The 20386-nt window shown below is 57.0% G+C and overlaps 1 protein-coding gene across 1 annotated transcript in view; it reads right to left on the bottom strand.

Moving 5' to 3' along the window:
- Nucleotides 1–1871: 1871 nt before the first annotated feature.
- The window catches only part of CSMD2 (CUB and Sushi multiple domains 2), a gene marked incomplete at its 5' end in the record, with an annotated part of 437990 nt that continues 419475 nt past the window's right edge, over nt 1872–20386 (bottom strand). The window contains 8 exons of the mRNA XM_038557633.1: nt 1872–3753; nt 6292–6501; nt 7442–7580; nt 8673–8760; nt 10086–10198; nt 12065–12226; nt 12874–12939; nt 19930–20109. Coding sequence (XP_038413561.1) covers nt 6342–6501; nt 7442–7580; nt 8673–8760; nt 10086–10198; nt 12065–12226; nt 12874–12939; nt 19930–20109 — 908 coding nt within the window. The remainder of the gene's footprint in view (nt 3754–6291; nt 6502–7441; nt 7581–8672; nt 8761–10085; nt 10199–12064; nt 12227–12873; nt 12940–19929; nt 20110–20386) is intronic.

Genomic DNA, 20386 nt, shown 5'->3' with positions numbered 1-20386 from the left:
TGTATACACACATGTACACACATGTATATACATATATAGATATACACACATACACGGACACATACACACATACACATATACACACGTACACATATACATAGACACAATATTCACGTACACACATATACACATGTACACACATACTTTTATACACATATACACAGATACGCACACACACACATATATGGACATATGCACAGACATACACACAGGTATATGCAGATAATACATATACACACATATACACCTGTATACATGTTTACACACATGCACACACGTATACATAGACACATACACGTATACACACATATACATATACACACAATATACACATATACACAGGTACACACATATACACGGACACACATGAACACATGTACACGTGCACACACATGCACACACACATACACATATTCAGACATACATGCATACATATATACACACGTATACACACGTGCACACATGCACACACGCCTTGGCTCAGGTCCTGGTCCCGGGGGCCGGGGATCGAGCTCGGGTCGGGCTCTCTGCTCGCCCTCTGGCCCTCCCCCTTCCCCCTGTACATGCCCCCCCTCCCCAATAGATAATAAAATCTTTAAGAAAAGGCGAGGTCGGGGCCGGGTAGACGGGGCGTGCCCAGGCAGCCTCAGGACTGTCTGGGCGCCCGAGGCCACATCACTGAGGGATCGCGGGTGAACAAAGGCAGCCCTGCGCCCCCCGGGGTAGCTCCGGAGGGACGAGGGCTCGGGCCGGGCGCTGCCGTGGCGGGGAGTCTGGTTCGTGCAGTGCGGGGCCGGCGTGGAGCACAGGGTCCTGCGGCAGGTGCCAGGGCAACCTGGCTCACTGGGCCCTGCGGGTGAGCCCCGGCCTGCTTGCGCGACGGGCCCTCTGGTGCCACCCAGCCACCCATCTGGGACCGAGGTGGGGCACCTGCAGCCATCAGACACCCCGGGCCAATGTGACGAGGGGCGGGGGATGACGGGTCACCGTCGGTCATGCCAGCGTTCTGCGTCTCGACGAGGGACCAACAACGTCTCTGAAGAAACAGCTCAGCCCTCGACCCGCCTTCGATGCCCAAGCCCTGGATGCTGGAGTCTAGCCTGTCAGTCGCCCGCGAGGGAAGCCCGATCCCGGGTGACACCAGGGTCAGTGCGTGAGGCCGGCGCGTGGGTGTCGCGCTGTAGTCACCCGGGGGGCCCCAGGGGTGGCGTCGTGCCCGACTCCTGCGTCTGCTGAAGCCAAGTGGATCCCTTCAAATACGGATCCGCGTTCTGTGGCTTTTGATTCCATTGTGAGTCACCGTAGCTTCCGGGACCGGAAAGTGTCCCTCACTGAGGAGGCAGGTGCAGAGCCCCAAGGCCGGGCCGCAGCCCCCCCACCCCCACGGGAGAGCGGGGCGTCAGGGCCCAGGTAGGGCTCGGGCCGTGCTCTGCTGGGGGCTCGCTCCCCCGCCCTCTGCCCCACCTGCTCGTGCTCCTCTCAGATAAATAAAATCTTTGAAAAAAAAATCAGCTTCCATCGTTGAATTGTAGGAATTCCCTAGCGTGGCCACTGATCCCTGACCAGCACATGATGTGCGGATCTCCCCTCCCATCCCGTAGGCCGGTACCTCTTTCTCCTGTGTTGCCCGTGCTCTCCGAGTCCAAGCCCAGAGATCGCCACCAACCCCGACATCACGAGCTCTCCCCTGGGCTTTCTTGTAAGACTTTTGTATTTCGGGTCTTCTGTTTAGGTCCGTGCTCCGTTCTGTGTTAAATTTTGCATTTGGTAGATTTCCACATTTCCACTCTTGGCTTCTGGCCCCAAATACGCCTTTCCTCCCCTTTCCCAAGGCACACTTGCCCCTAACCACGAAAAAGGCCATTAAAATGTAAGAAACCAATGCAAAAATTTATATTTTATTTGAATTCAAAAAATTTAAAATTGCTTTCAAATTCAGGAAAGTACCATAATGCAGGACCCCAGGGGAAGCCTCATATACAGAGACAGATAAATTAAATGTATATACTGCAGACAAGCCGAGAAGGTGTGTAGATTACATATTTACAGCACTTGATGTTTTCTGAAAACCATATTTATACATTTTGTTACATTTACAAAAAAGGCTTCCACTACCGCTTACCTACAATAATGAAAAAAAAATTTACACCGTTTTTTTTTCTTTCTTTTTTTTGGTACTGTACAAACTTTGTATAATAAAAATATATCTCTGTACAAAAGATTTTTTTTTTTTGTTTTTGTTTTACTTTTTTTTTTTTCTCTCATGGGATGGCGGTGGGCGTGTATGGTGTGGGTGGCGGGCGAGAGGCCTTGTCTGCCCGGTTCCTGCCAAGCCTCTGGGGTGGGGTGAAGATGCCAGAGGTGGGCATGGGGGACGCACGGCAGAGTGCTGGGTGCCCAGCGGCTGTGCCGTTTGGGGGTCTCCTGGGACCGCACACGGGGACACACGGGGGATGGCGGAGGTGGGGCTGGAGAGGGAGTGGAGAGCGGGGAAGGGAAGCAGCCAGAGGACTTCCTGCCTCGGTTTTCAGGGAAGGGGACAGAGGAGCGTGTGAGCGAGTGTGTCTGGGCCGGGCCCCCCCCCTGGCCAGCTGGACTGGCCGCCTCGCAGCACCCTCGTGCCCACCCGAACGGGAGGCCGGTCGGGCCGCCTGCCTAAGGATGCGGGGTCCCCGGCGCCCCACTCCCTCCCGTTTCTGTTTGCTTTTCCACGTGTGATGGACCGTCCGAGGCCAGCATGTGGCATGGGCCCGGCGGGGCCTTCCTGGGGGCAGAGAGGTGGCTCTAAAGCTCCCATTTGATTCCTAAACTAGTTCGCGTCCCAACAAGACTGATCCGAAATTCGGTAACAACCGAGGCACCGCGGGATGCTTGCACGTGCTTGCGAGGGATGGGGGGACAAGGCGACTTCCCTTCCCTCTGTGGTTTGCATTCGGGAGCCGCGGGTGCCGTGTCTGTGGAGCCGGGGGCTGCACCCGCTGGGGGCCCGGTGGCTGGTCCTGCTGCGGAGGAGCCCGCTGCCCTGCCTGGGCCCCTCCTGCCCAGGCCCCTGGGGTGGCCTCCCCCCACTGACGTGGGCCTTGCTTTCTCACTTATAAAGCAATAATGCTTCCTAGATTTGGGGTGTCGTGAGCTCTGGAAGCGGCATGGACAGAGAAGAGACGCACAGGGCAGCCCCGGGGCTGGGGCCCGGGGTCGGCCTGCCCCCCGCCGGCACTGCCCACCCCCCAGGTGCTGCAGGACCTCGGACTCCCTGACGGCAGACGTGGCCTGGGGCTCCGGGCCGGATTCCTGCCCCTCCAGCACTGCCCGGGGCCCAGAACGACTTTGTGACTCACTGGGTTTAAACGCAATAAAATTCTGCTGGAAAAAATAAACGGATTCCCAAAGTACTTCCCAAGACGCTCCTCTGCGCGGGGTGCTCCTGGCTCTCCGTCCATCCGCGGCCCAGCACACGCTCGTCGTCCTCCCCGCGGCTCTGTCTCCTGGGCTTGCAGTCCCGCGTGGGCCTCGAGGGAGGAGGCGTGTGCGCGTGCGCAGGCCCCCCACGGGCACGTCCACGAGCTCCGCAGGCTTCCCGGGCCCTCAGCCCCACTCCCTTCCTGCCCCAAGTCAGGGCGCAGCGGGCGTCCTCCGGGCGGCAGGTGCGGGCGCGGGCCCAGCAGCAGACACAGGCGGGGGGCAGGCGAGGTCGCGCGCTGCTCGGGCCTGGAGCCCGTCCTGGAGAACTGGCCCGAGGGCGCGTCGCGGGGGCTGTGCCGGAGCAGCAGGGGGGGGGACACGGAGGAGGGGCGTCAGTGGCGGGTCCTCGCACCCCCACGGATGCGGGCGCAGGTGCAGGCCTCCCGGCTCCCACCCTGGCCGCCACGCACCCCGCGCCCGGTGCCCACGGCCCTCAGCCCCCAGGGGCTCAGGAAATGCTTTCGTTTTAGCTTCAGAATCAGGAGGACAAACGGCAGTGAGGCTGACGGGCACCGAGGACTGGGTCCGGGCCGATCACACTGGCCCGATGACCACGGCGTCTCCGAACCAGCCATAAGGGAAGACAGGGCCCACGCAAGCCATGGCGCAGCCCTCGCCGGCCTCACCGACCCCACGGGCCTCGAGACTTTCCTATCTCGGTTCCTATTTTGATTCCAGCTGTTGTTACGCCCCACGTGGATTTATCACCTAATTTCTCATTTTAAACATACGTGTGTGTGTGTTCAGGGGGGTTTCCACATGCCCCTCCCTGGGCCGGGCAATGCTCTCTCATGTCTTCACTGTGGTCCTGCTCCGGGCCGGGCCGGGGGGACCCTCCCTGAGGAGCCCAGCTGGGGAGCTGGGCACTGGGTGCGAGGTTCTGACGCCTTGAAGGCTGACGCCAGGCTGCTCAGACTTGGAGCCGCCAACTGCATGTGACCCCGGCCCGGGCCGGGGGGAGGGCAACAGAGCCCCAGGCGGGGAGCAGGGGCTATGGTGGGGGACGCAGATCAGGGGGCATCTGACTTCTCTCATCACCGCTGAGCCCCCGGAAGGCCCAATTTACATCAGCAGAGGGGCTTTTACTTTTTCTGTTTTGCTTTCTGTCTGTACGAGCCCTGAGTGGGAGAAAGAGAAAGGGATGGCAAAGATGAAACCAGGAGCCGAGCCTGGATCCTGCACCAGTTCCTCCTCCTCCTCTGAACCTTTGTGTCAGACGGATGCCAAGGGCGTGGGAAGACTCGGTAAGTTAGTTGTGTTCAAGGATGGCCTTTGTGTTTTCTGAAAATGACTTTCATCTCTTTCTGTATAAATGATCCTAATACCTGCCGTTCTAAGCTTACACTTGAGGCAGAGAAATAACCTGGGGGGTGGGGGGGAAGTGGCGGCAAGGAGGGCCGGGGAGGACCCAGGCAGGCGGGGACGGGCAGGCCCCAGTGCGCCCCGGGTGATGGTTACCTCCACGTGTCACCTCCCGTGGCGCCGGCCAAGCGCTAGGGGCAGGTCTACACGTTGCTGCCAAGGAATTTTTTCAGGTGTGTTTGCGTTTACATCAGTAGACTCTGGAGCAGCCTGGCTGCCCCACAGCGGTGGCCTCCTCCAGGCAGCGGATGCCCCTGGGTCAGGGTGAGGTCCCCCTGATGGAACCTCCAGGCTGCAGGCCTGTTCTGAGGTCCCCAGGCTTTCCAGCCACGCGGCCCTGGGCCCGGCTCCCGACCCTGACCCTCTGCCACCCCTGTCCACGCTCCCTGCACCCACGTGTCCGTGCAGCCCTACGGCTCCGCGCGTGGATGGGGACATGCAGGCGTCTACGCGGCCACGGGGGAGGGTGCGGCACCTGCTAGGTCTGCGAGCTCGCCCCCGAGGGCTCCGGGTCCCCCCCCAGGGCTCCGGGTCCCCCCCCAGACTCCTCTTCCCAGCCTGTTTCCCCATCCAACGGGGTTCCCGCCGGCACCCGCCCGGGAGTGGTGGGGAGGCCCTGGGTCAGGGGGGCGCAGCAGGGCCGCGACCCCAGGAGCAGTGTCCCCGCCCAGGCCCCGCCCCCGGCTCCCCGCGCAGGCCCCGCCCCCGACACGACGCTCCTGGCCCCGCCCCGGCCCCGCCCCCGACTCCCCTGGCCCCGCCCCGGCTCCCCGTCCCCGACCCCAGCCCCGCCCAGGGCCCGCCCCAGCTCCCCAGGCCCCGGCCCGACTCCCCGGCCCCACCCCCGACCCCCCGGCCCCGCCCCTAGCCCCGCCCCCGGCCCGACTCCCCGGCCCCGCCCCCGACTCCCCGGCCCCACCCCCGACCCCCCGGCCCCGCCCCTAGCCCCGCCCCGACTTCCCCGGCCCCACCCCCGACCCCCCCGGCCCCGCCCCTAGCCCCGCCCCGACTTCCCCGGCCCCGCCCCCGACTCCCCGGCCCCACCCCCGACCCCCGGCCCCGCCCCTAGCCCCGCCCCCGGCCCGACTCCCCGGCCCCGCCCCCGACTCCCCGGCCCCGCCCCCGACTCCCCGGCCCCACCCCCGACCCCCCGGCCCCGCCCCTAGCCCCGCCCCGACTTCCCCGGCCCCACCCCCGACCCCCCCGGCCCCGCCCCTAGCCCCGCCCCGACTTCCCCGGCCCCGCCCCCGACTCCCCGGCCCCACCCCCGACCCCCCCGGCCCCGCCCCTAGCCCCGCCCCCGGCCCGACTCCCCGGCCCCGCCCCCGACTCCCCGGCCCCGCCCCCGGCCCGACTCCATGGCCCCGCCCCCGACTCCCCGGCCCCGCCCCCGGCCCCACCCCCGGCCCGACTCCATGGCCCCGCCCCCGACTCCCGCCCCCGCCCCCGGCCCCGCCCCCTCCTCACCGGCTGCCGGAGGCGGTTCTCTCGGTGGCGGCGGCGGCGGGCGGCCGGGGCTATACCGCGGTACACACCGTGCTGACCGTGAACTCCGCCTCCGCGGCCATGATGTCCGTGGGCTGGATGTTGCGGTCGTACATCGGGTTCTCGAACGTGGCCCGGACGTTGGTGTTCTCGTGGCCCGCGTAGCCGTTGAAGGGAACTTTGGGTCTTCTCCTGGGGGCGGGAGGGTCCGGGTCGCACGGGGCGGGCCCGGGGCGGAGATGGGCCTGGCCGCGTCCTGCAGCCCCGCCCCGGCCCCGGCGTCCTGGAGCCCCCGTGCCCCACGCCCCCACCTTGCTCCGAGACACGGCTCCGCCCCCCGTGCCCCCGCCCCCACCTGTGCTCCGAGACACGGCCCCGCCCCCCGTGCCCCCGCCCCCACCTTGCTCCGAGACACGACCCCGCCCCCCGTGCCCCCGCCCCCACCTGTGCTCCGAGACACGGCCCCGCCCCCCGTGCCCCCGCCCCCACCTTGCTCCGAGACACGGCCCCGCCCCCCGTGCCCCCGCCCCCACCTTGCTCCGAGACACGACCCCGCCCCCCGTGCCCCCGCCCCCACCTGTGCTCCGAGACACGGCCCCGCCCCCCGTGCCCCCGCCCCCACCTTGCTCCGAGACACGACCCCGCCCCCCGTGCCCCCGCCCCCACCTTGCTCCGAGACACGGCCCCGCCCCCCGTGCCCCCGCCCCCACCTTGCTCCGAGACGCGGCCCCGCCCCCCGTGCCCCCGCCCCCACCTTGCTCCGAGACACGGCCCCGCCCCCCGTGCCCCCGCCCCCACCTTGCTCCGAGACACGACCCCGCCCCCCGTGCCCCCGCCCCCACCTGTGCTCCGAGACACGGCCCCGCCCCCCGTGCCCCCGCCCCCACCTTGCTCCGAGACACGGCCCCGCCCCCCGTGCCCCCGCCCCCACCTTGCTCCGAGACACGGCCCCGCCCCCCGTGCCCCCGCCCCCACCTTGCTCCGAGACGCGGCCCCGCCCCCGTGCCCCCCTCGCCCCGGGCCCCCTGCGCTCCGCTCCGGACAACGGCCCCGCCCCTCCGTGACTCCCCCGCCCCCCCGCGCTCCGAGAGACACGGCCCCGCCCCCTCCCCCTCCGTGCCCCCGCCCCCACCTGTGCTTGTAGAGATACAGCACGAAGCCCGCGATGATGAGGGCGATGAAAGGCACCAGGATCGCGGCCGCCACGGAGCTGCTGTTGGAAGCAAAGTGGCGGCCGATGGACTCGGGGTCGGACTCCAGCAGCCTGAGGTCTGCAAAGTCCCAGAGCAGAAACCTCAGGGCGCGGGGCGCGAGGTGAGCGGGGACCCCGCCCCAGGAGGCCCCGCGGCTCAGGGGACGGTCGCCCCCAGTCCACACCGGCCGCAGGACGAAATCCTAAGAGGGTGGAGCCTTCAGAAGTTTCTAAACTTCCTTCAGTGCAGGAGCTTTTTGATCTGGTGAAACCTCACCTGGAAGCCCAAGTTCCGAGAGGGGAGGGGGGAGGGGGAGGAAGAAGGGGGAGGGGAGGAGGGGAAGAGGGGGGATGGAGGGGAGGGGGATGGGGGAGTGAAGGAGGGAGGAGGGGAATGGAGGGAGGAGGAGGAGGAGTTGGAGGGGGGAGGGGAGGAGGACGGAGGGGGGAGGGGTAGGAGAAGGGGGAGGCGGACAGAGAGGAGGGGCGAGGGTGGGAGGAGGGGGAGGGGGCTAGAGGAGGAGAGGGAGGAGGACTGAGGGGGGAGGGAGGGGGAGGAGGGGTTAGAGGGGAGGGGAGGGGAGGAGGAGGGCTGGCGGTGGGCGAGGGCCGCTCCCCTGGGCACAGGCGAGGACAGGGAGCGACCAGGCGAGTCCCCTCCCAGTGGGGCTCCTGGCACAGGCCGGGGCCCAGAGGGGCGCGGGGACCCGGCTGCCCCGTGGTCCCTGCTGTGAGGGGTGGAGGGGATGTTCGAGCCCCAGGGAGGGGGGCTGCTGGGGGGGCAGGCCTGACTGCAGGCTGTGCAGGAGGCGGTTCCCGAGGCAGGCGGGGGCCCTGGGGGCTGCTGTCCAGTCAGCACCCCCCACCCAGAAGCCCCAGGGCCTGCGGCTCCCTGCACCCCTGGGGGAAGGGGCCCCGGGGCCCCACACCTGCGGGGCTGTGGGCCAAGGCCCAGGGTCCCTGCAGCTGGGCCCGACTGCCCCGGTGACATCGCGGCCCAGGTTGGGTAGCACGGTCTGTGGGCTCAGTCCCAGCCTTTACTCAAGCCTCAGGGCAGCCATGAAGCCCGAGTGGTCGAGAGCCTCTGGATTTGGCCCCTGAACCTCATCACCGCCCCCCCCCCGTGTCCCCCTCCCCTCCAGGTCCCCTCCAGGGGCCAGATGCTCCTCACCGAGTCTTTGAAAGCCAAACTGCCCAAAGCCGTGGCCCTTGACGGAGCCCTGGTAGATGAAGGTGCCCCCGGGGGACTCTGAGGACACCTGTGAAGACAGGGCTCTGTCACAGCACAGTGGCCCCGGCCTTGGCCGGGGCTGGGGGCACCGGTGCAGGCGGGAGGGCCGCTCACCCCCCCATGTGGGCCTGGTGGGTCAGGTGGGAGCACCAGCAGCGCAGGAGGGGGCAGCCAGGCCTGCGCGGGGCCACCTGGGGCCTGGGGGACCTCGGCGTCACCCCGTGAGGGAAAGGAGCCTCGGGAGCCCATGGAGCCCCCGTGATGGCCGTGCAGCCAGCAGCCCAGCACACCCTCCAGGAGCCACTGATTCCAGCAGGCGGCTGGAGACACTGGTCGCCTGGCACCGCCGCTGCCACCGCGCAGACTCCCAAGGGCAAACCTGAGCAGGGCTGTGGCTCCGCAGGGGGGTCCTGAGGATGCTTGGACTTCGGGGTGCCCACCCTCCCTCCTGGGGCCCTGCCCCTGTGGCTGCTGCGGGGCTCGTCCCCCCAGCTCCCTCCCCTTCTGGCCTCCAGCCTTGCTCTCTGGCCCCCCTCCCCCCCATTGCTCTGCAGTGGCTTTGGGACCTACTGCGACGGGGTAGCCAGGGCTGGGGCACCTACAGGGCTCCAAGGGCGCTCAGAAGGAACTTGGGGCACGGAAGCCCTGCGCTTCTCCTTGCGTGTTTGGGCAGGTGTGTTCTGTGCCCCACGTGGGGCTGGAACTCACGGGGGCCACAGGTCTCCCGACTGAGCCCACCAGGTGCCCCTCTCCGGCGTGTTCATGAAGCAGAGGCGCGACACCACAGGTGTCCCCCCGTGCGTGCGCCCTGACTCCTCAGCTCTCTGCCACCCGGACCCCTCGCCCCTTCCCACCCTTCCACGTCCAGCATCGAACATCTGGGCAGGGAGGCCGAGGCCTGATAGGCGACACTGCCCCACTCCTCTCTTGTGATGTTAGGAGTTACCACGCGGACCTGCCCTCTGCCTCAGGGGTGCCCCAGAGTGGGCCCCGCTGCCACACGGGAAGGCGAGGAAGCGGTCTGGAACCCTCGTCCTGGGCGGGAGCGGGTGTTTGAAGGAGGGGCCTGGCACCACCGCCTTTGCCCTCACCCAGCAGCGCAGCACCTCGGCTCGGGAATTCGCGGACACCGCTGACCCCCCGTGCTGTGGCACCCCAGCCTGCCCCGGAGCGCTCAGACGGGCCCTGGGCACCCAGCCTCCCCACCTCCTGGTCGTCTCCTGTGCCCACCCCAGGCCCGACCCCCCAGTTCCCGTGTTGATCGTACCCACCCCCCGCACCCCCCGCCTGCGATCGGGGCACAGGGCCGGCCCGGGGGCCCCGGGGTCAGGGCCTGGCCTCGGCAGCACTTACGTGCCCGTCCAAAGCCCAGTGATCGTCCTTGAACTTGTTCACAAAGATCTCCACGGGCCCCGCGATCTGGTAGACCTGGAGCAGGAGATGGAAATCCTCTTTCTTGTAAATTCCTGGGAACAGGAAGTTCAGAGAGCACACTCAGGGCCTGCAGGAGTCCCCGGGCCCACATCTCACGTTGTCGTCGTCGTGAACATTCCGTGCGTGACGCCAGGAGTGAGTGTGTGGGCTGAGTGCGAGGATGCACAAGAGCGTGTGCACGTGCCTCAGAGACAGCCGGGCTACTGACCTGTGTTTGTGACCCTCTGAATGCACACACATGTGATAATAGAGTGATTTTGCACATGTTAACCTGTCAGTTGACGCAAGAGCCCGAGGGCGCGGGAGGCACGGACGTAGGTCCGCGTGAATGTCTTCACGGCTCTGCCTTGGAGCCAACGAGTGAAACTGACTGTGTGTTCGTGCGCACACGTGCGTGAGCGGGAGGGACCATGTGTGGCCGGGTCCTAATGTCTACGTCCATTTGCTGGCGCATCCCTTTACCTGTCCGTTTCTTCTGGAAATGTTTGTTTCCTGAGAGATTTAGTTTCTCTGATTATAAAAAGATTGAAAAGTGGGGAAATTTTGGAAAATGCAGGAAGAAATAAACCATTCCTGATATTACTAGGAAATAGCTGCTGTCGACCTTTGGGTGGAACGACTTCCAATTTTTTTCTCCTTTCCTTCCTTCCTTCCTTCCTTCCTTCCTTCCTTCCTTCCTTCCTTCCTTCCTTCCTTCCTTCCTTCCTTCCTTCCTTCCTTCCTTCCTTCCTTTCTCTCTTTTTAAGATTTTATTTATTTGAGAGACAGAGAGCACGATTGTGTGGAGGGGCAGAGGGAGAAGCAGACTCCTTCCTGGTCAGGGGGCCTGACACAGGGCTGGCTCCAAAGACCCTGGGACCGTGACCTGAGCCACCCAGGCACCCCTCAGTTGTCTTTCTCATGAATGTTATTTTTCATTTAAAAACTGGAGTCGGGCAGTCCGGGTGGCCCAGAGGTTTAGCGCCGCCTTCAGCCCAGGGCGTGATCCTGGAGACCCGGGGTTGAGTCCCACGTCAGGCTCCCTGCATGGAGCCTGCTTCTCCCTCTGTCTGTGTCTCTGCCTCTCTCTCCCTCTCTGTGTGTCTCTCGTGAATAAATAAATAAAATCTTTATTAAAAAAAAAAAACAACTGGAGTCACATTATAAATGTGCTGTAGTGGGTTCATTTCTCCCCAAACTGGCATAGTATTTTAGCTATCTGATATATTATAATTAATATGCATTAATATATATGCATAATAATACATACAGTATGTGTATAAATGTATAATATACATTAATATTAATTTAGTTATTTTCAGACAATTTTGTCCTTCCAGTTTTTATGTAATATAAATAACCATGTAATATTAAAAATTCTCAGAAACATAATTAACGGGGTCAGTAATTTTCAAAGATCTTGACGCAAATTGCCAAACTGTTTTCTGGGACTGTATTATTTTATACGTTGACCATCAAGTGCATCACTCCCTTCACTAGACCTTGTCCTGCACTAAAATTTATCATTAAAAAAAAAATTCTTAGTGGGATAAGTGGAAAAATCACATTTTATGTTTACTTTTAGTGCTTTTATTACTGCTGAAAAGTACGTTTTCCTTTGTTTATTAACTGTCCAAATTTTGGCTCCTGGGAATTCTCTGTCCCTTTTTTTGGTTCAGTTTTAGGGATATTGATCTCTTTTTGAGTCCTTTCCTGTTCAAGTTATTAATATTTGTCACCTAGCCATTTCCCTTTAGTCTCTGGTGACCTTATCATGATGAAGATGAACACGTTGTCGTCCTCGCACCCATCACACAGGCCCCGCAGGACGCGGGGAGGCAGGGACCGTAGACCGGTCCCCGTAGAGGCCCAGGCCTGCCCCCACTGGCGACGCACCTGGAGGTATGACCTGCCCTTACCGGCCAAGTGCACCTCGACGCCGCTGTGGTCAATCATGGTGGCGTTGACTTTGCTGCTGACGGTCTGGAAGCCGGTCACTCTGAGCATGGCCGGCTGCTTCTTTCCCTGGTACTCGTAAGCCCCTTTCCATAGGGAATTCTTGGCAAAAACGTCCCCGGGCACTGGAGGAGCGGAGAGACAGATGACAGACGTGAGGGGACTCCCGGCCCCTGCCGGCTGCTCCACTTCACTCACTGGGTGACTGGGACAGGATGCTCCAATGTCCCCTCGTGACCCAGAGCGAGCGGGAGCTGAGCATGACGCCGACTCTAGTTTCCTTCTTATGGAACACACATGCCAACGTGGTGAGTAAAGGTATCAAGTCCAAAAAAATATAGGGCAGTCTGCAGTCATTTCGCACGGTCAGCCCGCATCTATAGTTACGTGCCCAGCTGTGCACGTCGCACTTCGAAAGGAACAAGCCCCGTGTTAGAAGTGTAAGCATTTCCGGGAGGCTCCCTGGGCAGGTGTCGGGTCTCCGGTCCGAATGACTGGACCCTGGCCCGGCCGTGCTGGGCAGCTGTGGTGGTGGGAGGCACCAGAGCCTGGCGCTCTCCTGTGTTAGTGGAAGGCGCTGGCTCTCTTGCGGGAGAGCCTGCTGTTTCCTTCAGGCTCCCTCTTCCCCCTGCAGTTGCCGGGGTGGGTAGTGGGCGGGGGAATCTGGCTCTTAGACAGTTTTTCACACCCTTTCACTGAGCCCGTGTTTCTGGGTAACTAGGCGAGGGAATCAATGCCAGTTTCTTGAGCTGAACATCTAGACCGTACCTACCGGAAGCCTGGGTGAGCGGTGGCTCCCGGGCGGTATTGACGGGTCTCCCACTAGGCCGGACCTCTGCTGGGGAAAGAGAATTGAAGAAAACACGTTCAGCCTCGGGCTACGCTCTATTGGGAAAGTCACGGCCACTTCTCCGACATCAGGTTAATGGATTCCCGGAGACCTTGCTTTGGACAACTCTTGGATTGGGAGTCGATACTTTGACCGTCTGGTGATACCATGGGCCCCTCTGGGAATAATAAAACATAAAGAGTTAAAAGCAAATCCATTTTATCAATTATTGTCATTGAAGTATTAAACCAAGAGTGAGGGTGCAGGTGAGTTCTTTATTACTCCATGACATGACAGCCCAGCCACCACCATAATCCTGAAGCAGTCAGGAACGTAAGCAGTGTTGCACAACACCAGGGACAACTGTCATCTGATACGAAATGTCTGCAGTGTTTGCTGGTGACAGAGTCAGAGGCGTTATTAACACTACGATGGGTTTTCGTCTACGTTCCAAATTAAAGGAGGCGCTACATTTTGGTGAGAGGGAAAGGAAAGGAAAGCTATCCAGGAAAGCTACCAGGCCCCGGGACCCAGGCCTGCCAAATGCCCTGATCCGCGACCCCGGTGTGAAAAGCCCTGTCCCGGACTCTGCTTTTCTCCCAAAGGCCTGGTACGAAGAAGGACCTTCCACCAATCAAGAGTGAGCTCCTTGAGGCCTGGTGGGGGTTCAGGTGGGGTGCTCCCTTCCCTCGGAGGCTGGATGTTAAGGCCGAGAAGCCCGTAACAGCTTCTGTCTCACACTATGCACCATAACTCCCAGCTCTTCCTCTTCGGTGTCCACACCGGCCTCCTTCCCAACCTATGAGAGGCTCAGGGGAGCCCGAGGGGGTGCACTTGGGGTGCCCCAGGGCTCAGCTTCCGTGGCGACCACTACCACCATCAACGTCCACAGCAAGAGCTCTGTGCCCGGTCCTGCTCTCTGGTCCCTGTTCGACACAGTCTCCGCGGACTTGTGCTGCCCGGGCTTCCTGCTGTTTGCCTGCTCTGTGAGGCCTAGGGACTGGAAGGTGGCAGCTGACGTGGCTGGGGCCCGGGCCTATGTCTCTGTCACCAAGCGCCTGAACATCTAGGCCCCGGTCGTGGGCGTTCTTCTGACCGTTATGTTCACTATTACTTTACCATTGGCTCACTGATGATGCTCCAAACAATTTCAGAGCTCACAAAAGGCTGTGGAGGCTACTAGTAGCTGCCCGTGGCCTGAGGCTGCCCCCCGCCCCCGTTCAGAGCAGTTTCTATGCACAGCAGTCTACGACTGAACTATTATTATTTTTTAAATTTAAATTCAGTTAGTCAACATATTACAACTGAATTCAAAGAAGCACTTGTGTCTGGAAAGGAAAAAAGGCCGAGAAGCCCTCACAGGTAAAGTCACAGATCCTGGGCCTGAGCCAGATGGTGCAGGTTCAGGTCCCTTCCTGGCATGTGACCTTGACTAGTCACTTTACCCCCGGCATCTCGGTCTCCTCACTGGGAACATGGGAAGTGCTGAAACATACCTCGCAGGTCGACGCTGAATAAGTGAGGCTGTGAACATGAGGTCACACTTAGCCAGTGTTAGTATCTTTTGTTCTTTTGTGCAGAAACAACAGAAATACCTGCTTCACCACCAGAGAAGGGCAGACTGTCCCTACTGCCTCCTCGAGGAGCTGGGGTTCGAGCACGGTCTTCCCGGCTCCAGAGGGCAGCTTACGTTTGTGCATGAAGAAGGCTGTGGAGAAGCTTTCCACGGTGACTCAAAGTATTGTTACGAATATAATGTCTCTATTGTCTTAGGTTTTATAAGAGGACGGCAGTAAGAGGGAGAAAGCACTTTATGGGCCAGGAGCTGTGCTGGGTCATGTTATTCACATTATTTCATTTATTCCTGCTCTCAAAACTGTGAGGTACAGATTACGGTCTCTGTTTTATAGAAGAGAGACTCGTTAAGAGGCAGACAGGTGAAGAGACTTGCCCCAAATCACACAATAAGGGGTGGAAGTGAAATTCAAATGCATCTAAAGCATTTTGTATTTTTATATACAAGTACATAATAACATGAAAAAGACCCACTTTAGACTAAATGTAACCAAGGAAGTTTAAGACGTATAAAGGGAAAATGACAGACCTCAAAAAAACCGAGGAAGACGCAAAGAGATGGGAAAATATTCCATGCTCATGGATTGGAAGAATTAATAATGTGAAAATGTCCATGCTACCCAGGGCAATTTACACATTCAATGTAATCCCTATCAAAATACCATGGGCTTTCTTTAGAGAGTTGGAACAAATAATCCTAAGATTTGTGCGGAATCAGACAAGACCCCGAATAGCCAGGGGAATATTGAAAAAGAAAACCATAGCTGGGGGCATCACAATGCCAGATTTCAGGTTGTCCTACAAAGCTGTGGTCATCAAGACAGTGTGGTCCTGGCACAAAAACAGACACATAGATCAATGGAACAGAATAGAGAATCCAGAAGTGGACCCTCAACCCTATGGTCAACTAATAGTCGACAAAGCAGGAAAGACTATAACAGTCTAACAACAGTCTCTTCAATAAGTGGTGCTGGGAAAATGGGACAGCCACATGCAGAAGAATGAAACTGGGCCATTTCCTAACCCCATACTTGAAAATAGACTGAAAATGGATGAAAGACCTAAATGTGAGACAGGAATCCATCAAAATCCTCGAGGAGAACACAGGCAACACCCTCTTTGACCCTGGCCACAGCAACTTCTTGCTAGACACGTCTCCAAAGGCAAGGGAAACAAAAGCAAAAATGAACTATTGGGCTTCATCAAGATAAGAAGCTTTTGCACAGCAAAGGATACAGTCAACAAAACTACAAGACAGCCTACAGAATGGGAGAAGATATTTGCAAATGACGTATCAGATCAAGGGCTAGTATCCAAGATCTATAAAGAACTTAACTAAACTCAACACCAAAGAAACAATCCAATCATGAAATGGGCAAAAGACATGAACAGAAATCTCACAGAGGAAGACGCAGACATGACCAACACGCACATGAGGAAATGCTCTGCATCACTTGCCATCAGGGAAATACAGATCAAAACCACCATGAGATCCCACCTCACACCAGTGAGAATGGGGAAAATTAACAAGGCAGGAAACAACAAATGTTGGAGAGGATGTGGAGAAAGGGGAACCCTCCTGCACTATTGATGGGAATGTGAACTGGTACAGCCACTCTGGAAAACTGTGTGGAGGTTCCTCAAAGAGTTAAAAATAGATCTGCCCTATGACCTAGCAATTGCACTGCTGGGGATTTACCCCAAGGATAGATGCAATGAAATGCCGGGACACCTGCACCCCGATGTTTCTAGGAGCAATGTCCACAATAGCCAAACTGTGGAAGGAGCCTCGGGGTCCATCGAAGGATGATGGATAGAGAAGCTGTGGTTTATGTATACAATGGAATATTCCTCAGCCATTAGAAACGACAAATACCCACCATTTGCTTCAACGTGGATGGAACTGGAGGGTATTATGCTGAGTGAAGTAAGTCAATTGGAGAAGGACAATCATTATATGGTTTCATTCATTTGGGGAATATAAAAAATGGTGAAAAGGAATAAAGGGGAAAGGAGAGAAAATGAGTGGGAAATGTCAGTGAGGGTGACGGAACGTGAGCGTCTCCTAACTCTGGGAAACAAACAAGGGGTGGTGGAAAGGGAGGTGGGCAGGGGGTTGGGGTGACTGGGTGACGGGCACTGAGGGAGGCACCTGACTGGATGAGCACTGGGTGTTATGCTATATGTTGGCAAACTGAATTTAAATACCCCACCCCCCAAAGAAAATGACAAACCATCGTTAGAAGGAATTAAAGTTCTAAATAAATGGGAAGACATCCCATCCCATGCTCATGGATTGGAATATGTAATACTGTTCAGATGGCAACACTCCCCAAACTGACCTACAGATTTATCGTGATTCCTGTCATAATTCCAGCTGTCTGTTTTGCAGGATTTCACAATCCAACCCTAAAATTTATATAGAAATAAAAGGGGCCCAGAACAGCCAAAGCGATCTGGAAAAAAGAAGAAAAAGGAGGACATACACTTCCCAACTGCAAAACTTATCACAAAATTATTATAATTCGAGCTGTGGTGGTGGCAGGGAGGCAGCTATACAGGTCAACGGATAAAACCAATGATCCAGATATAAGCTCACATATTTACGGTCAAAGGATCTTTGACAAGGGTGCCAAGACAATTTAATGAAGAATAGTGAAAAATAGTCTTTCCAACAGCCAGAGCTGGGACTACTGGATATCCATATGCAAAGAATGAATTTGGACTCCAAATGACCTTCCTCCCCCCCAAAAAAAATCCCCCACAAAATAAGCAAAAGACCTAAATGTAAGAGCTAAAACTGCAAAACTCTTAGAAGAAAAACCATAGACATAAGTTTTCATGACCTTGGACTTGGCAATAGTTTCTTAGGTATAATATAAAGCACGAACAATGAAAATATAGATAAACTGGAGTTTGTTAAAATTAAAGACATTTGTGCTTAAAAGGACACCAAAAGTAGGTCAAAAGATCCAAACTCATCAAATTGTATACATTAAATTTTTTTATATATCCATTTTTATATATCCATTATATCTCAATAAGGCTATAAAAAAACCACGCTATAATTTGAAAAAAAAAATTAACCTAGGGACTGAAATGGAGTTTAAAATGTGATAGTCTAATTTCATTTTAGGTGATGAGTGAAATAAAGGAGAAAGTACTTGTAAATTAAAAACAGAAAGTGAAAGACAGCCCATAAAATGGGAGAAAATATGTGCAAATCTTGTATCTGATGAATATCATATACTAGATATACAAAGAACTCTGGAAGAGACTCTGGACTAGGATGGTGACATAGGAGGCTCCTGAATCCCCCTCTTGCCTTGGACACACCGAACGCACAGCTACATATGGTTCAACAGCAGGAGTTCAAGTAGAAGAAAGGATCTACGTATAAAACTCACTGACAGAGGTAAGTGGACAGTTAAATTCAGAATACTCTAATATTGTAATTGTGGTGGGTAAACCAGATATAACTATAGCATAAAGATTAAAAGAAAAGTATTAAAAATAACTACAACTGCAGGGGCACCTGGGTGGCTCAGTTGGTTAAGCATCTGACTCTTGATTTCAGCCTAGGTCTTGATCTCGGGGTCATGAGTCCAAGCCTTGCATTGGGCTCCATGCTGGGTGCGGAGACTACTTAAAAACAAAAAAACAAAAAAACAAAAAAAACCAGGGCGCCCGGGTGGCTCAGCGGTTTAGCACTGCCTTCAGCCCAGGGTGTGATCCTGGAGACTCGGGATCGAGTCCCACGTCGGGCTCCCTGCATGGAGCCTGCTTCTCCCTCTGCCTGTGTCTCTGCCTCTCTCTCTGTGTGTCTCTCATTAATAAATAAGTAAAATATTTAAAAAAAACCCCAAAACTAGAACAGCAATAATTTGTTAATGAATACATGATATAAAAGGATGTCAGCTGTGACATCAAAAACGTAAAGTGGAGGGAGTGTAAAAAATGTTGAGCTTTTGTATGCACTCACACTTAAGTTCTTATTTGCTTTAATTAATTAATTTATTATTATTATTTTTTCAATTAATTATTTTTATGTAGGCCTCCATGACCTGGCATGGAGCCCAGTGTGGGGCCTGAACTCATGACCCTGAGATCGAGACCTGAGCCAAGATCTGAGATCCAGAGCTGGACACTTAACTGATGGAGCCACCCAGGCACCCAATTTGCTTTATTTTTTTTAAAGATTTTATTTATTTGTTCATGAGAGACAGAGACGCAGGCAGAGGGAGAAGCAGGCTCCATGCAGGGAGCCTGATGTGGGACTCAATCCTGGGTCTCCAGGATCACACCCTGGGCCGAAGGTGGCGCTAAACTGTTGAGCCACCCAGGTTCCCCCTGCAATTTGCTTTAAGAGGACTGTCATAACTATAAGATATTTTATGTAAGCCTCGTGGTAAACATGAAAAAAAAAACGTTAATTGATACATAAAAGGTAAAGAGAAAGGAATTAAACCATACCACACAGAAACCCATCTAATCCCGAAGGAAGAGAGCGAGGAAAGAAGAAAGCAGCCAGAAAAAAAAAAAAATTAAAAAAATACCAATAGGAAGTCCGTACTTGTCAAAAATTACTTTAAATGTAAATGGACTAAATTTTCCAACCCAAACATTAAGGAGTGGCTGAATGGACAAAATAAAATACAAACAGAAAACCGCAGACCCAACTCTATGCTGCCTATGAGAAACTGACTTCAGCGTCAAGGACACAGAGCTGAAGGTAGAGTGAAGGGAAAAGCTGTCCAAGCTGACGGAAACCAACCAAGAGCAGGGGAAGCCACGTTTCTATCGGACAAAACTGACTTTAAGCCAAAACCTGTACCAAGAGACAGAGGAGGTCATAAGATTTTGATAAGGGGCTAGTTCACCCCAAGGGTATAACAAATATAAATATTTATGTGCCTAACATCAGCGCAGCTAAATACAGAGGAAACGTTAACAGGTCTGGGTGAGATGCAGGCACAGGCACAGGCACGTGGTCACAGGAGGGGACTCCGGGACCTTCCTTCTAAGCACAGACTGAGCCTCCGCACAGCAAATGAGCAAGGAAACGCGGGGCCTCCCTGACCTTCAGTCAGAGGGATTCAGTTTCCATTTTTTAAGGGAGGTCTACATTTTTTTTTTTTTTGAGAGAGAGAGAGAGACTGTGGACACCCTTTATCTCTCAAATAAATAAACAGATATTTAAGCCCCAACAGGAGGAAGCAAACCCAAACCTAGGTCGGCCTCACTGCGTGCGTCCTTTGACTGCTCTGGTTTCATCTCCCAGAGGCTCGAGACCCCAGGAATGCAGAAGCAGGGTCCAGCTCCCGGGAACTGTGTTTCTCCCCCCTCGTGTGCCGCATCCCACTCTGGCACCGCGGCCACGTTTGGCCTCCCACCATGCAGGGCTCGCCCGGCGGGCGCACTCACCCAGGCAGATGGGCGGCTTGCCTGTCCAGCTGCCGTCGGCTTTGCAGGTGCGGTGCTCGGAGCCGCCCTTGAGGGAGAAGCCCTCCTGGCAGGAGTAGAGGAGCGTGTAGCCCATGGAGGGCAAGTCCAGGGCCCCGACGTTGGCATGGGACGGCGTCTCTGGCTGCTTGCAGTGGTGGGCTGGAGGGAGACAGCGTTGGGCCACGCGGGTTGGCTCTTCGGGAGGCCTTGACTGCTGCTGCCCCGGACGGAGTACCTGCTTCCTCTCCCTGCCAGGCCCCTGGCGCTCGGGCCCCCCTCCCGGGCCCCCCTCCAACCCCAGCCTCCACGTCTGTACACGTGGCCAGGATGCGGACGACCAGGTCACTCGCTTGGCCTGCACGCTGTCACCCGAGGGCTGACCTCATCGCTGTTAGTGTTTGCTGCCCTGACAGTTGTGTTCTGCCGGAGGCACAGG

Source organism: Canis lupus, chromosome 15 (assembly GCF_011100685.1).
Source record: "Canis lupus familiaris isolate Mischka breed German Shepherd chromosome 15, alternate assembly UU_Cfam_GSD_1.0, whole genome shotgun sequence".
Taxonomy (NCBI): domain Eukaryota; kingdom Metazoa; phylum Chordata; class Mammalia; order Carnivora; family Canidae; genus Canis; species Canis lupus.
Note: the sequence above shows the minus strand (reverse complement) of the source record. Positions and strands in the feature narration are given on the sequence as shown.